This window comes from Miscanthus floridulus, chromosome 6, assembly GCF_019320115.1.
Source record: "Miscanthus floridulus cultivar M001 chromosome 6, ASM1932011v1, whole genome shotgun sequence".
NCBI lineage: Eukaryota > Viridiplantae > Streptophyta > Magnoliopsida > Poales > Poaceae > Miscanthus > Miscanthus floridulus.
Window position 1 is genome coordinate 78,128,605 of NC_089585.1, and position 15,958 is coordinate 78,144,562.

At 44.1% G+C, this 15,958-nt stretch overlaps 1 protein-coding gene across 1 annotated transcript; it reads left to right on the plus strand.

Annotated features, from left to right (window-relative positions):
- Positions 1–5,804: 5,804 nt before the first annotated feature.
- On the plus strand, positions 5,805–10,276 carry LOC136458418 (glycerophosphocholine acyltransferase 1-like). The gene is made up of 8 exons (XM_066458356.1): positions 5,805–6,037; positions 6,155–6,238; positions 6,619–6,676; positions 6,763–6,863; positions 7,656–7,751; positions 7,822–7,915; positions 8,473–8,710; positions 9,650–10,276. The coding sequence occupies exons 1-8, from the start codon at positions 5,957–5,959 to the stop codon at positions 10,023–10,025; spliced, it is 1,128 nt and encodes a 375-aa protein (XP_066314453.1). The 5' UTR covers positions 5,805–5,956; the 3' UTR covers positions 10,026–10,276.
- Positions 10,277–15,958: the final 5,682 nt, after the last annotated feature.

The following is a 15,958-nucleotide window of genomic DNA, read 5'->3' on the forward strand; positions in this document are numbered from 1 at the left end:
GCCAGCGCCTGGAGTATTGGACGCCAGTCATAACAGCTGGTCCCCCTCCCTTCCTTCTCCGACAACTCACCATGCATATACTGTTAGGGTTTGGATCCATCTCTCTAATATTTTTTTAGTAGATTGAATCCTGTTAGGGTTAGGATCTCTCCATGCAAGTTTTTTTTGGTATGGGGGATTTGTTTCATCCTTCTCATTTCTTTTCCGACGACGGCGAGGAGGTGGGGTGAATTTGGTTTCTTCATGGTAACTCTGATGAAGATTAGGGCGACAACTATGACGTCAGCAACTTCCTCAGCATGACAACATGGAGAATTAGGTTTCCGAACGGCGACATCAAGGTGAAGATGATGTTGCCATTGTGGAATTATTTTCTTCGGTCTCTTCTCCATTTTGTTGTGGTTAGATCTAACCATGATGAAGGACTAGTGAGAATAATTCTGCCCGTCAAGTCGACTATTAGTATTGGGTTGGGAAGATTTGGACCGGTTTTCCTTATTCTTCGGTGGCAGAAGGAAGACACAGGAATGTTGGCCGTCGTTCATTATGCACATGTTCTCAGCCTTTTTTTTGCTGAGTGTTTGCCCGTATGACCATCCATATGAATAGTCATGCATGTTTGGGATTGAGAATTGGAGCATGGGTACAATGTAGATGAAGAACGGTTTTTGGTATACGCATTGCATTACAGAGTGCTTGTAACATACTCCCTCCATTTTAAATTATACGTCGCTTTAATTTCTTAGGTATATCTATTTTACTATACATGTAGATCTAACGTATATCTAGATACATAGCAAAATGAATGTACTAAAAAGTCAAAGCGATTTATAATTTACAACGGAGGGAATAATAATATACTCAGCAATAATTTAATATAATTCTTCTTTCGTCTAAAAAACCATATAAATAGACTTAAATTTTGTAAAATTCGCAAAATTAAGTCTATAGGTCTATGGGACAGACCCGACTGTGCATCTCTACTGGTCGGGACCCATTCTCATTTAGATTCTCGTTGTAGAGGAAAGTAGGATCCAAACGGAGTGAGACCAAAAAAAAAAAAAAAAAATCGTAAGCAGCGACCCCTGTAGCGTCAAGGGAATATTCCAGGTTTTGTGCCATCCATGCGGCCGTGCATCCAGCCAGATGGAACGGTCACCATCTCAGAAGCTCATTGAGCTGAAGATCAGGCAAGGTTTCTAGACGGAAAAAAACTAATCCTTCAATAAAATAAAAATTAAATAAAAAAGCTTAACAGGATTCTGTTGGTATTTGCTAGTTTTGTAGTTGTGTTTGTTCAGAAACAACGCGAAAATGGCATTGGCATGTTAAGATAATACTTTTTTTTAATTCAAAAAAGACCATCTTAGCTTGGTTACACGAACCAACTATCTTGTCCATCCAAGTTCGAGTGACTCATGATGGATGGTGGGGGTTTTTTTTACTATTTATTTATTCTTCCGGTGATATGTTCATCCAGTTCAAATGTCTTCATGAATATGTAGATGTATGGTTCACGTGATAAGGATTTAGGGAGGTGGCTGAATCTAAGAAAAATTGTCAGAGTCTAAAAAACGTAATAGTGAGGTGGTGTATGGTTTACGTGATAGGGACTTAGGGAGATGGCTGAATTTTAAAAAAATGGTCTGAATCTAGACCCATTTCACTTTTACACGGCATGGACAAAGAAAAGGTTTTTCCATTTTTTTTGGGTGCCATCTATTCTTTTGTTTGTCTCTACCATCATATAGGGCAAAGTAATAAAAGTTAGTGCAAAACAAACTTTGTTTTCCTCGAACAACTCGTCTTCAAATATGGAACAAAATTTCCAGGGATCGAAAAAAGACGAGCACTGCGAGCTCCAAATGCACCAGATAGAGGAAAAAACAAAAAAAGAAACATTTTTTTATCTAGATCCTCGCAAACAAGAGAGGTTATGGAGATAGATGGGAGAGGTCTGGTGGCAAAGCAGGTGAACCTTTTGGAGAGCTCCACTCCGCCGTTGCCGACAACGAGCCCTCTGAAGGAGCAAGAAAAGAAGAGACCGAGGAGAAGCAAGAAAGTTGGCGATGTTACAAATAACCCTTTATTTGGATCGGGGCCCTCTGACAAAGAGGGTGACCGGGCGCAATGAAACTCTTAGCATGGAACTGCCAGGGGCTAGCTAGCTCCCGAGCAGTTCGGGCGCTTCTGGAAATCCAGAAGCGGGAGCAACCAGATGTGTTTTTCCTGACGCATCTGGGGAAGGCAAAGGCAGAAACTTTGAAGAGACGTTTGGGTTGTGATCATTACATCATCCACGAGAGTGATGGTCACAGTGGCGGGCTTTTGTTGTTGTGGAGGAAGGAGGTGGTAATTCAACTGAATGATGTTTTTAAGTACTTTATTGATGTGGTAGTCAGGGATGGAGATGAATGGAGGCTAACTGCAGTATATGGAGAGCCGAGTTGGAATCATAAGGACCAAACATGGGGGGGGGCACCAGCAGTTCGCTCCCCTGGCTGGCCTTGGGTGATTTTAACAAGATTTTATTTCATTATGAGAAGGAAGGGGGGCGTGCACGCCCTCAGGGACATATACAAGCGTTCCAAGATGCTCTTGCGGACATTGGTTATACCGGAGACATTTTCACCTGGCGAAGGGGGAAAATCAGAGAACGCCTTGATAGAGGCGTTGTGAATCCTAAGTGGAATATTATGTTTCCTAACGCAAGGTTGGTAAACAGCGAGATGGTGAAATCAGATCACCGCCCGCTCATTGTAAATATGGACTTCCTTGGCGGTGCAAATGAGCAATTACACAGGAGCCCGAAATGATTTGAGGCAAGATGGCTGAAAGAGGAGACCGTAGAAGAAATTTGTTCAATTAGCATGGGCGAGAACTTCGTCGCTAGGCCATGGGCCTAAGTTGATGGAGAAAGCCAATGCAGTCCATGCAGATCTGCATACATGGGACTGTGAGGTCCTTAAGAAGTTGGCTCAGCGTATGAAGAAGCTGAAAAAGGAGCTAGAAATTTGGAGACGTGCACCAATGATGGATGAGTCAATAACTGCACAAAAGGAGGTCCAACTCCGGTTGAAACTACTTTTGGAACAAGAAGAAATTATTTGGGTGCAAAGAGCAAGAGCAAATTGGCTCAAGCACGGTGATAGAAATACAAATTTTTTTCATCACTTTGCATCTCATCGCAAAAGAAGGAATATGGTACGTGCGTTAGTTGATGATCACGGAGTAAAGCATGAAGATATTGAGAAGACGAGAGAGATGGTTCAACATTATTTTGTATAACTGTTTTCATCGGAACCCAAGAGGTGGACCTTGCTGTTTTGTTAGATGTAAACCGTAGAGTTACAACTGACATGGATCAATTTCTCATGACGTCTTTTTCTAGTGAGGAGGTGAAGAAAGCTTTGTTCAGTATTGGGGATTTGAAAGCCCTAGGACCCGATGGCCTCCATGCGGTTTTTTTCAAACGGTTCTGGAATATGTTGGCCGATGATTTGGTGGAGGAAGTCCTTGCTGCGATTAATAATGCTTTTGTTCCAGATGGATGGAATGATACTACCATTGTCTTAATCCCAAAGATTGACAACTTGGAGATGGTGGCTCAATTCCGTCCAATATCGCTTTGCAATGTGGTTTACAAGGTAATTTCAAAAATGTTATCAAGTAGACTGAAGGTAATTTTACTTGATATTATTAGCCACCACCAAAGTGCATTCGTCCCAGGCAGATTAATCACAGATAACATTTTGTTGGCTTATGAATGCATACATACGATGAAGAAAAAGAATGGGAAAAGGGGCATGTGTGCTGTCAAGCTAGATATGCATAAAGCTTATGACAGAGTTGAATGGAATTTTCTAGAAAGGATTATGATCAAAATGGGCTTTGACAGGAGATGGGTGAAATTGATCATGGCATGTGTGACATCAGTAAAGTATAAAGTTCATTTTAATTCTACTGAAACTGATATGATCACGCCAACAAGGGGGTTGAGGCAAGATGATCCACTATCACCTTACCTCTTCCTGATTGTAGCAGAGGGGTTATCGTGCATGTTAAAAGGAGCTAAGGAGAGAGGTGAGATAGAGGGGGTGAAAGTCTGTAGAGAAGCCCCTACTATCTCACACCTTTTATTTGCATATGATTCTCTCATTCTTATGCATGTGGACAGGGAAAATGTGTGAATTCAGGTCAGAAAATAAGCGAGGCAAAATCTAGCATTTACTTCTCTAATAATACAGAGGTAAATAGAAAGTTGGAGGTTTGTGAGTCTCTAAATATAATGATAGAGACCTCATGTGATAAATATCTCGGTCTACCGGCATTGGTGGGAGCAGATCGAAGTGATTGTTTTAGACATCTAATAGACAGGGTGAATTCAAGAATTAATGGATGGAAGGAAAAATTGCTAAGCATGGGTGGTAAGGAGATTCTTATTAAATCAATTGCTTAAGCTTTACCGGTATATGTGATGATGGTGTTTAAAATTCTAAAAAATATATGCAAAGGAATAACAAATGCTATCTCGCAAATCTGGTGGGGTGATGAGGATGATCATAAAAGGATCCATTGGCAAGAATGGTGGAAGTTGTGTTCCAAAAGGAAAAGGAGGTATGGGGTTCAGAGATTTGCAGTCATTTAATCTAGCGATGTTAGCTAAGCAAATCTGGAGACTACTGTGTGAGTCAGATTCTCTTTGTGCTAGAGTACTCAGAGCTCGGTATTATCCAGATGGTAAATTGTTGAAGGCAAGGATGAAAAGTGGGAGTTCTTATACATGGCAAAGTCTCTTATCTGGGCTTGAATGTTTTAAACAGGGTTATATTTGGAGAGTTGGTGATGGAACTCAGATTAATATTTGGGAAGACAACTGGATTCCTGGAAGTCACAACTTGAAGGTCCAAACGGTCAAAGGCAACAACATCATAACTACAGTCGACGAGCTCATCAACCTTGTGGATGCAACATGGGACGTCGATTTGGTTAAGTCAATTTTCTGGCCAATCGATGTAAATCGGAGATTCCACACCTTGGAGAGAGAAGATTGTGTGGCATGGCACTATAATAGGAACGGGTTGTTTTCTGTGAAGTCAGCTTACCACTGTCAGTGGAAAAGTAAGATCGGTCCAAGAATTCACACTTTGCAAGCAACTGGTGCGAGTAGAAGCCAAGCATGGAAACGTTTATGGAAATTGGACCTACCAGGTAAAATCAAGATTTTTGGATGGAGAGCACTGCACGGTTTCATTCCATGTATGACTGTCCTAACTAATCGGCATATCAGCAACATTGGAGGGTGCCCAGTGTGCAAAAATGATGCTAAAGATATCAAACATGTGATTTTTACCTGTGACCGATCAAAGGCTGTGTAGAGTTTCTTAGAAATTTCGAAGAAAATTTTAGAGCTCATTCGCACTGATCTGGGTTAGTGATTGTTGAGGAAGTGCTCAGAAGGAGGGAGACTGTAGCAGTGTCGGATTTTGAGCTTATTCTTTCCGTCTCCGTCAGCCGCAGCCCGCAGGGCTGGGTGCCTGGGTGTCTGTTTTTTTTTCACACATGGCAACAAGTGACATCCCTAAATAAAAGCCGAAGCCCTTATCAAATAAAAAAAAAACCACAAGCCCACAATGGCGACGGCACACGTGTTCTGATGTCGCGTTTCCACCAATTATTGACGGGGAGCCCAAAACGCCACGCAGCTCTGACTGAGTTCACGGGAAAAGACAGAAGAAAATTGGATGGGATCAGATTAAAAGGCAATTAAGCTCGATGGGTGTTGTGTGATTATATTATATAAAGGACATTATAAATCCAGGGGAGCAAAGGAAAGGAAAGCGAGAAAATTTCGTAGCAATAAATAAATAATAAATAAAAATAAAAGAAAGGTGGCGTAGAGGATAGGAGGAGAACAAAGGTCGCGTCTCGAAGGTTCTTGCCTTGTTGGGAAGGGATGGCGTCGGAGGTGGAGGACGACGCGGCGGCCGCGGGCGCGCCGCTGGTCGCCAACGGTGCAGCCGACGTCCGCCGGAGAGTATGCCGCCGCGCCGCTGCCCTGTCGTTTGATTTTCGATTTTACTTTCTTGGATTTGCTTTTGGCTGCTTTTATTTATGAGTCCTGATCTTGTCCGGCGGGTTCCGTGGTGTGCAGAGGGATCAGGCGAAGGCGATTCTGTCCAAGCAGGCCGTCAAGATCGCCACCAAGGCCGAGCAGCACGAGCGCTTCATCTTTAAGGTCATTTCCCCACTCTGCCTCCGTTTAATCCCTTTATCGCTGCATTTCTTCTGCAGTTGATGATGTTCACCAATCTTGCCGCTCCCGTGCTCCTTTTTTTATCGGAATCTAAGGGAATTATTATTGGCCTGCGTTTTCCGTAACCAATCCAGTCCGCAGCCAATTTTGGTGGGCATTGTGTGATGTTACTGTTCGATGAGTACGGGAAAATATTGGCGATAGATTTTTATCAAGCATTTTAGCGGAAAGGAATAAGTACCTGCACGCACTTTGTGCATTTATTGTTCGTACTGTACTGCGGAGATTGTGGTAATAATTGGATCCGCTGGATTGGGTGTAGGGAATGTTCTCATATGGTGCTACTCGTTTTAAATGTGCAGGTCACACACTTGCTGGGTGTTCTTGGATTTGGGGGATTTTGCTATCTCTTGGGTGCCAGTAAGCTACTGCTGCATTGATCTATTTGGTTGGGTGTTGCATATTGTGCATCATAAGATTCTTGTTGGCTCTGGTGTTGCTTGCAGGACCACAGGATGTGCCATATGTGTATTGCCTGTTCTATGTCATATTCGTTCCGCTCCGCTGGATTTACTACCGCTACAAGAAATGGCATTACTATCTCCTGGTGAGTCCATTATTGTCTCACATTGGAAATGCGTCAAGTACCAGAAATGTGCTTCCTCATAATTTTACTTAGTTCATAACTTAAGGTTGTTAGTTTCAGTGTCGTGCTTCCTCAGAATTTTACTTAGTTCATAACTTAAGGTTGTTAGTTTCAGTGTCTTACTTTACTTTAAATTTAGTTGTTATTCGCACCACAAATCTCACAATAGAAAGCTTTGTTGAATGAAAGGATAAATAGTTGTAAATAGCACATATTAGTATGATGAGTGGGTGATATATTCAGCCTGTTCGCTTGTTGGTTTCAGCCAGGGCTTATCAGCCAGCCAATAGTGTTTTCGTCTCATAACAAACCAGCACCAGCCGGGCTTATCAGCCCAGAAACCAACTAGCGAATAGGCCGATTGTTGTATGACATTGTGCCAACATCTTGCAGTTGCACAATATTCCTATGTGGCTATGTGTGTAAGCGGTAGACCTATTGTCACATATCTCATGTCTTTATCCTTTAAAATTTAAAAGAGGAGCCACTCCATTCTAATGATGTGGAGTGTCGATGATATTTTTTAGTGCACCAGGAATAGCCCTTTACCTGATTTACCTGATAAATAGTGTGCCTACATTATATCTAGGTCAATATTCTAGGTTCTGTTTCATTTTACAGTTTGAATGTTGTCACAAATATAAGTTTGCTAGGCAACAGTTTTGTGTTCTTTTGATGGGATTTTCTCCATTTCTAAAGCCATCATCTTGTGTGTAAACCTTGAGGTTTATTTTTTTTCTCTCTTTTCTGCAGGACTTTTGCTACTATGCCAACACCTTTCTCCTTGTAATGATTCTCTTCTATCCAAAGGATGAAAAACTTTTCATGGTTTGCTTCTCGTTTGCAGAGGTATGAAAAATACCCTTGTTTATTTCCAGAGCTTGTCCAGGATGTATTTAATCATTTTAAATCCTCACAGGGTCCACTTGCTTGGGCATTAATTGTGTGGCGTTGCAGCTTGGTTTTTAGTTCATTTGACAAACTTGTTAGTGTCCTGATACATCTCTTACCTGGTAAGTGGTCTCAGACATGAATATCTGGATTCAATACATACAGCATTTTACTTTTTCAGGTAAACATCATTTTGGTCTAGTGAAACTATGTAACCATTTCAGTTTATTGACATATTTGAGTTTGACCTGTTGTGTGAGTTATCTATGGGGACTTTACATTATTTGAATTTGAATTATTTCTTTGCTTTGTTAATTAGTATGTGATGTTAGTGTTCTCGTTCATGATTCTTTAACCCACACATGCCATTTTTGTCAGGCTGAACTTCCTTCTTCCTTTATCTCTGAAAGTTTGAAGGAAACTACAAATGGAATGGTGATGCCAAAATATGAAACAATGAGGAACACAAAATTATTGACACTTAATCTGATGAATTCAACAAAAATGTGCAATTGGGCCTGTTAAGATTCAGTTGAACTACAGAAGGGATATACTTGATGCCTTATCAAATTTCCTATAGGTCCTTGGTATACTAGGATTATGTAGTTCTGTTCTTTATCAATTGCATTTTGTTTCTGAATATTGGTCGGGCTTCATGATTGATTGAGTGCCTCTGCAGGGATTGTTCTATTCACTATCCGGTGGTGGAATCCACAAACATTTGCTGCCATGCACCCAGAAGGAAGAGATGCCAGAGATACATGGCCATATGTGGAGGATAAATCATATCTGTGGACATGGCTCTTTTTTGTTCCACTAGCTGCTTACACCCTGTGGCAACTTATGTATTTCCTCATAGTTAACGTGCTGCGTCGACAGAGGTTGTTAAGGGACCCTGAAGTCATGACATCCTACAGGTACATGTTTGCATTTTATTAAGGTCTAGCATGCACTATATGTACTGGAGTACTTCGTTTTGCTTGCTATGCATCTGTATTGTTGCATGCCCTCTTGCTTTGTACTGAGAGAAATGAACTGAATACCCAAAAGGGTAGGGTTATGAAATAGCAAGGGAGGGAAGATGGGCTTGTGTTTGCCCCTGACACACTTACTGCATGTGTCACTTGGTCACCAGTGAATAATGATATTAGAACTAATTAATCTCGTTAATCACAGGTGAAGTTGCATTTCTTTTGTTTTCTTAAACACGCTAGAAATCTGTGTATCATCATTGAAAGAAGGGAAGAAAAAGGATACAAAGAAAACCATCCAAACACTATGCGCACGTACACACGCACACACCACAAATTTACATATGCTAGGTAATTAAAATAAACACGCAAAAGACATTAAACCAGGGAGGGAAACCTAGATGAGCCCCATGACCAAGTTCCTGAGATCCCTGGCCTTGACAGAACATGGACAGTTCCTTCTTCAGCCACCATCCTAACTACCATAATCACAATGGGGAGTGCTATTACTGGATAAAAAGTCAGTCGCAACAATGCTTGCACAGCTCCCAAGCAACAAGGGTAGTGTTGAGGCCTTCTCTGAATTGCTTGTCGCCTCCCAAGCAACAAGGAAAAAATATAGTTCCTCGCAGTAATGACTGTCTCATTTACATTAATGTAGTTTTGATGGTTGAGATAGACTTTGAATTTGTATACAAGAACTCTTCTCATGGTGTGTACCTTAAGTTTGCACCTGTTTTGCGTTTTGCCCACTTGCATTTCCTGGGTTCATGAGTCCTTGTTTCCTAATTCCTACGGGTTCAAATAACTGTTGGTATTCTCGATTCTCGAATATCCTTGATCCCAAAATAGAGCCTAATGTTTATCTTATGAACTGTTTGTCAGGGAGCTCTCAAAGAAAGCACAGAAAGCTAACAACATCTGGTGGAGGCTGAGCGGACTGCTGGGTGACCGGAACCGGCAGGTCATGTACATACTGCTCCAGGCGCTGTTCACAGTGGCAACAATGGCCCTGACTGTCCCTATATTCCTGTCCTACCGGATGCACGTGGTGTTCCTGATACTCAAGGTGTGCGCGTCGACATGGAATGGTGGCAGCTTCATCTTGGAGGTGATGCCTCGACAAGTAGTACAGAAGCAGCAGAAGAAACTGGACATGAAGCCCATCGAACAGGGGAGCTCGACACAGGGTGCGTCAGGTGATGATGGTACACTGGGTAACCACCACCAGCACCCATCTGAGGAGCAAATCCAGGAGTGAGGAAATTAAAGCTGGATGTAAGATTAGATTTTGCTGTTTACTGATGCAACCTTTGTTTTTACTGAGTGTTCTTTGTGTTGGATTTTTTTTTCTTTATTAGCTCTGCTTAAGTTGTGAGTTGTGACATCTATAGGTTTAGGCTGAACGATATGGGGTGAGAGATGATGCGTGCCCATGCTTGTCGTGGCCTTGGGCAAACATAAGTTGGGATGTTTTCGTTTTCTGTAGGAGTTTGTTTTCGCTGTGGCCGCTGTGAATTGCGTGAAGCTTTTGCATTGTTTGCTTGAAGAAGACTAGTTCATTACGCGTGCCATCGCGCGCGCGGGCAAATCAGCTGGTTAAGGCATAAGTAAAAAATATGTTTAATCTTTGCATGGAAGCAATATTAGGAGTTTAATGTAGATATGTCATGTACAAAAATTGAAAGACAAAGGTCGTCAAACAGAAATCCCACTGGCCGCTGGGAAAAAGGCGTAAGCAATAGAAAATAAGGTGAAATGACCTAAGAAGCCGTGTATCAAAGTCAGGGGGCAGCTTCTTGGAATGTTCCAACTCGCCAAACGATAGGAGAAACTCCCTGGAGTACGCTATCCTCGTCGTCATCCTGTCATGGATACAAGGGCAGACCCAGTAAAGGATATAGGTGTACACATGTACACCTGAAAGTTCTGCAAAGGAAAATTGAAACCGGTAACATGTCGAAAAAAGAGCGTACATATATGGTGGTGAAACAGGATGTAAAACGGAATTTTGGAAACATATCGAGCCATCAAAAAAACTAAAAGAAACGTCATAAGGGATCCTGAGACTGACAGGAACGGCATCTCATTTCTGTGCTATCTCATGTATAATAAAACAAAAAGTTAATGTTGTGGTGCTTGGATCTCCAACTTCTTGTCATTTGTCCTTTATGACATTGACCTGCAGCAAACTTGACCTCATGTACTAATCAGTTGTTTAAATAGAACATCAGTAAACGCCTTGACCAAATTATATGAGTCTAGGAATGAAAATTAATGGAACCTAGCAGTGCAGATTGTTTCTGTGCCAAAAGAAAGTGCATAGTAACACAATATGACAAAAGATATGCCCTTAAAAGTCATTTAGACATTCCCTTAAAAAAAACAAAACTATACGGCAACAAAGAACTAGTAGATTATTTCTTATTGTCTACTACAATAAATGGAAGGAGTGTGTAGATTCATGCTGATCACTGTGAATTCAAAAGAAAACAACATACCTGACTAAAACTACAAGCGATGCAACATTCTCGATTGCCTATACAAAAATTTATCACCTAAAATCCCCCTATTGCAGTTATCCTACTTTTTGCCCATCTTAATTTTAGATGACCCGTTGGCATGTTACACATTAACATGCATAATCAATAGCTCTGCAACTATTATGAATATGTATGTTGCTATATATATAATAAATCAACGGTTGAACTATGCGAATCAAGATTGTTTTACATCATGCCTCCAGGTTAAGCTAAAGGATTAACTGTAGCAATTCAGTGGAGGGGAAAATAAGGTAATGTAATAGTGTTTTTGATCATAGGTCGATCAGAAAGGATACTAAGGTGCAGAAATTGTCAGGAAAGGAGCACCAATTGATTTAGATTCAGGGAATGACATACTCCTTGGATCTTCTTCCTCAAGTCAGGCCGTGTGCTGCTCCCGCTCTCCCCACGTGACAGGTGGCTGAAGATGCCCGCGTGTGCCCCTGCAAGAAGCAGCAGGAAGGACCACCCAGACCCAGAAAAGGTGGCGTGCAACTGACTTGCCCGACGCACCTTCTCCATGGTCGTATCCGGCTGCACAGCCAAATAATGTTATGCTCGTGACTTCAAATAGGTAGATTACAATTCAGTCTAATAGTGTCAATCTTCTATTTCGAAGTTGTAACTCTACTACAATCAAGCAATGAAACCTAAATAAAGCTACTACACATGTTGCTCAAAATTAGGTCCATGAAATGCAAATCATATAGTACGCATCCAGCTCATACAATCAATTCACAAATCAGAAGGCAGTGGCACAACGTAAAGAGAAACTAGCTGATAACATTCCGCAAACATTGGTTCGGAGTAAGGCTGATCAACACACGACAGGCAGATGATATGAACAGACATCTGAAGCACACATCAAGATACGGGTGCATTCATGGCAGCAGCAGCACACATTTCTTTGACTCTATGAGCATCAAAATGCATGAACAAAATGAACCTCACATGAGTAGCAGTACCGGTACCACCTGGAGGAAGAGCACTAAGCCGATATTCTGACAGACAAGGGGTAACGAAAGAGAACAGCTAGCAAAAGGGGAACAAACACATGAGAACAGACGGTGTGGATGTACACACTAAGGCGCCAGCAAATACACAACTACATCGAACGGCATTAGCATACAGACGAATGGAAGCAGAACCTATGGATCAAAAACAACACTGAAGGCCACCAAATTAATGATACCACCTTAACAAATGGGAAGCACCTGTGGCCTTGCGCAAAGGGCAACCATAGGTGAGCATACAGGGCACGCACGCAACATGTGCAGCCGTGCACAAACAGACCAAAACCCATAGCTAAGCGTGTCTCTTGTAAAGAGTAGGGAACTGCGATTACTCGTACAGCAGACGCGGAACAGATACAAGGCGTGCCGGTGATAGGCAGACGAGCGCAGCGGACGGCACACCTGTGGCCATACACGCTGCAAGCAAAGGCATCAACAGGGAGTAAGAAACTGAACCCTGACACCGAGGGACGTTCTGGGATGACGCCGGCGCCACAATAAATTACCTACATAACCGCTCCGCGCCGTTGAACCGACGGCACCGAACCTGTCAATCAAGGCAAACATCAACAGAGCAGTGAACATGGCGTCGCATGTGGAGCACGAAGGGGAAAATGCGTAAGCAAAAAAAGGGAACGCAAAGAATCAAGCAAACAAAGCGTCGAACAAGACAAGGGCAAGCCCAGCAAAAACGCAGGGGAAACACGGCGGGCGGAGGCCAAAATAGACGTGGAGAGGCAGGAGCACCGCGAAGAACCGGCGGGAACTCAAGAGAGGACAAAGGCGCAGGGCAAAACGGAACCATAGAAACGAGAAAGCAAGCAACGGATGGAGAAGGATGAAACCACGGCGCCCAAGAAAGGATCGACGAGCAACAGTAAAAGAAATCGTAGACGGGAAGGAAGGCGAAGACGACCGCAACCTACCACGCAAACTGAATGGGAGAAGGAAGAGGCCCGGCGGCGGGGCGAACGACGAGGACGGACGGAGCGCACGAAGATGCGGCAACGAGGAAAAGCAAAGCAAAGAAAGGGGATGGGGAGGGTGAGACCTGGCGGCCCAATCGGCCGGCCGCCGCTGAGATCGAGAGGGAGAGAGGAAGGGACGACGGGGCCGAGGCGGCGGAGGTGCATTTCGCGTGAGGAAGGGCCGCGGCCTCGGGAGAGACCGAGAGAGGGAGACGAAGGGAGGCTTCTTTCTTTTTTTGCGATCTGGGACGAGGAGGGGAGAGACGGCGATATTTCCGCAGAGGGGGCTCGGCGCTGTAGCGTTCGGTCGAGCGAATCTGGAGCGTCGATCGTAGAATCGAACGGCTGAAGGATTTGAGGTGACGTGGATAGCCTGGTTGACGAAGTCTCCTGCTTTGATAATAAGAGATGATGATGGTGTTTTGATGACGCCATACCCTGATACAGACTATGGTGTCATGATGATGCTTGATGAAGAATCAGGCGTATTTGCTGCGTGCAAGAAAAGATTCCTGGAAGATGCCCTGTAAATGCAAAGGGTGACCACCTGTGTTGACTGGGACCAAGTCAATTGGTAAGCTTATTGTATGTTTTTTGGCTGGTAAAAAATGGTGTGCAGAAGAAGCACGGTACTGGATTCTGGAACAAGTTGCGTACCAGCTTCTTTGTTATCGCTTGCAAGCCTCGCTTCACCGCTATACTCAACGTGTTACGTACGCGGCGATTGGGCACAGAATCCTTGCTCGACCAGTTATTGGTTCATCGAGAACAGTTAGATGCATCACAGGATAGTTACAGCATTGGCTTGTTTTCTTCAAGTAATGCCCAGTGAATTCCAAGCGTGGATATGTTCCACATTTTTTAGAAGACCCAAGCAGCTTTGGTCAAGCTGCTCCGCTATATATAAACATGGCAACGTTTGCATGCCAAGAGCTTTTTAGTTTTCCTTAATTTTGATTTTCTTTTACTACTGTTCCATACCATCTGTTACCTTTTCCATTTCCGATTCCGAGAGACCACAGCACAGCCTCCTCCGGTCGGAACCGTGTGATCACCATGTGGGTGTGCACAGTGCCACCGTCATCCGCGCTGGCCGCCCTAGCGTTGGCGCTGTTCCTGCTCAACTCGGGCGTCGCCTTGCGCCGCGCTCTAGTGCGCGGCCACGCCTGGGTGGCAGCGTTCGTTGCGGCCGCCACCGTGCTTGTGACCGCTCTCCTCGCCACGGTCCGCGCGCACGAGCGAGCGCGCGAGGAGAGGCGCCGGGGCCTGTTCAAGGCCGCGGCGTGGGCTCAGTCCGCGGCGCTCACGGCTATTTTCGCGCACCGTGTCGCCGCCGCGCTCGCGCAGGCCGCACCAGCCATGGCTTGCCTGGTCTGGACAATGGCCGGCGCCACGATAGCCGGAGGGTTCTTCTGCCTCTTTCTGCATGGTCGGGATGACACTGACGCCGTCGCTGGTGACCGCGATGCACGACGAGCGTAGTGCGCGTCGTTACTGTCATACAGCTGAACCTGAACTGTAGTAGTAGTAGTAGTAAAAGTAGCTACTTCAAACAGATCCTTGAGTCCTTGTTACCACATATATAGTGCTAATAAATACGTTGTGTGATTCGTTGGTATTGCCTTCTTTGGTTGCTGTTCTGGCTGATCACCGAGTCTTATGCCCTATGAAAATTTAATGTAGACTCATGTCTCGTGCTATATCCATGTTGTGCGGCTGAGTCCGGGGCCCTCGCTCGTGAACCACACTCACCCACGGGCTGCGGCCTTGTTACATACTCCAATAGTCATAAAGTTTCTGGGTTACGCGGTCGAGGTACGGGCATCGCGGAATGCATGGTACCTAAATGAACCCGTGAACCTAGGTCGGGTCGACGAACCCATGGAGGGTTGAAGACATCAAACCTGTTTTATGTGACTGCATCCTCCTACCTACGGATAAGATCACTCAAACAAATCATGTAAGGATGAGAACAGAAATGAAACATATGATTTATTAGGGCTCAATTTTTATATTTTACTGTGTTTGGGTAAGACAGATGAAAACGAAAACAACATTTATGTAAATGATAACGGTTTGCATCGTTTTCGACCGTTTTAGCAATTTACTACTCTATCCGATTCAATTTGGAGGTCATTTTGGTTTTTCTAGATACATAACTTCTACTATAAATCTAAATATATCGTATATTTAGGTACGTAAAAAAAACTATATATCTAGAAAATCCAAAACAAACTATAATTTGAGACAAAGGGTCGTACTACTATTTTGAACCGAAAATTTCGGATGATATTATACATTTTTCTTTTCCTATCCTACACTCCCATAGTTCTATGCTATTTGAACATATCACCTATATAAAGTTTGTATCCATTACGTTTGAAGATCTTCATTATACCCTAGCAGATCGGGGGAGGGGAAGGGAGGAGCCGCGCCATCAGCGGACAGTGGAGGGGCGGGGCCGTGCCGCCGCGGCTCGAGGAGGGGCGGGCCACGCTGCCACGGGTCGGGGAGGGGCAGGGCCGCACCGTCACCGCGGCTGGTCGGGGAGGGGTGGAGCCGCGCCGTCAACGGTCGGTGGAGGGGCGGGCCGCACCGTCGCCGGTCGGGGAGGGTCGGGCCGCGCCGTCACCGGTCGGGGAGGGCCGGGGGCGGGTTGCTGGGTGACGG

What these genes read in the sequence shown, in the direction of transcription:
- LOC136458418 (XM_066458356.1), top strand. Translation starts at nt 5,957, where the DNA reads ATGGCGTCGGAGGTGGAGGACGACGCGGCGGCCGCGGGCGCGCCGCTG. An exon ending in CAGCCGACGTCCGCCGGAGA is followed by an intron (nt 6,038 to 6,154) that starts GTATGCCGCCGC and finishes CGTGGTGTGCAG; the next exon opens with AGGGATCAGGCGAAGGCGAT. An exon ending in TTGCTATCTCTTGGGTGCCA is followed by an intron (nt 6,677 to 6,762) that starts GTAAGCTACTGC and finishes TGTTGCTTGCAG; the next exon opens with GACCACAGGATGTGCCATAT.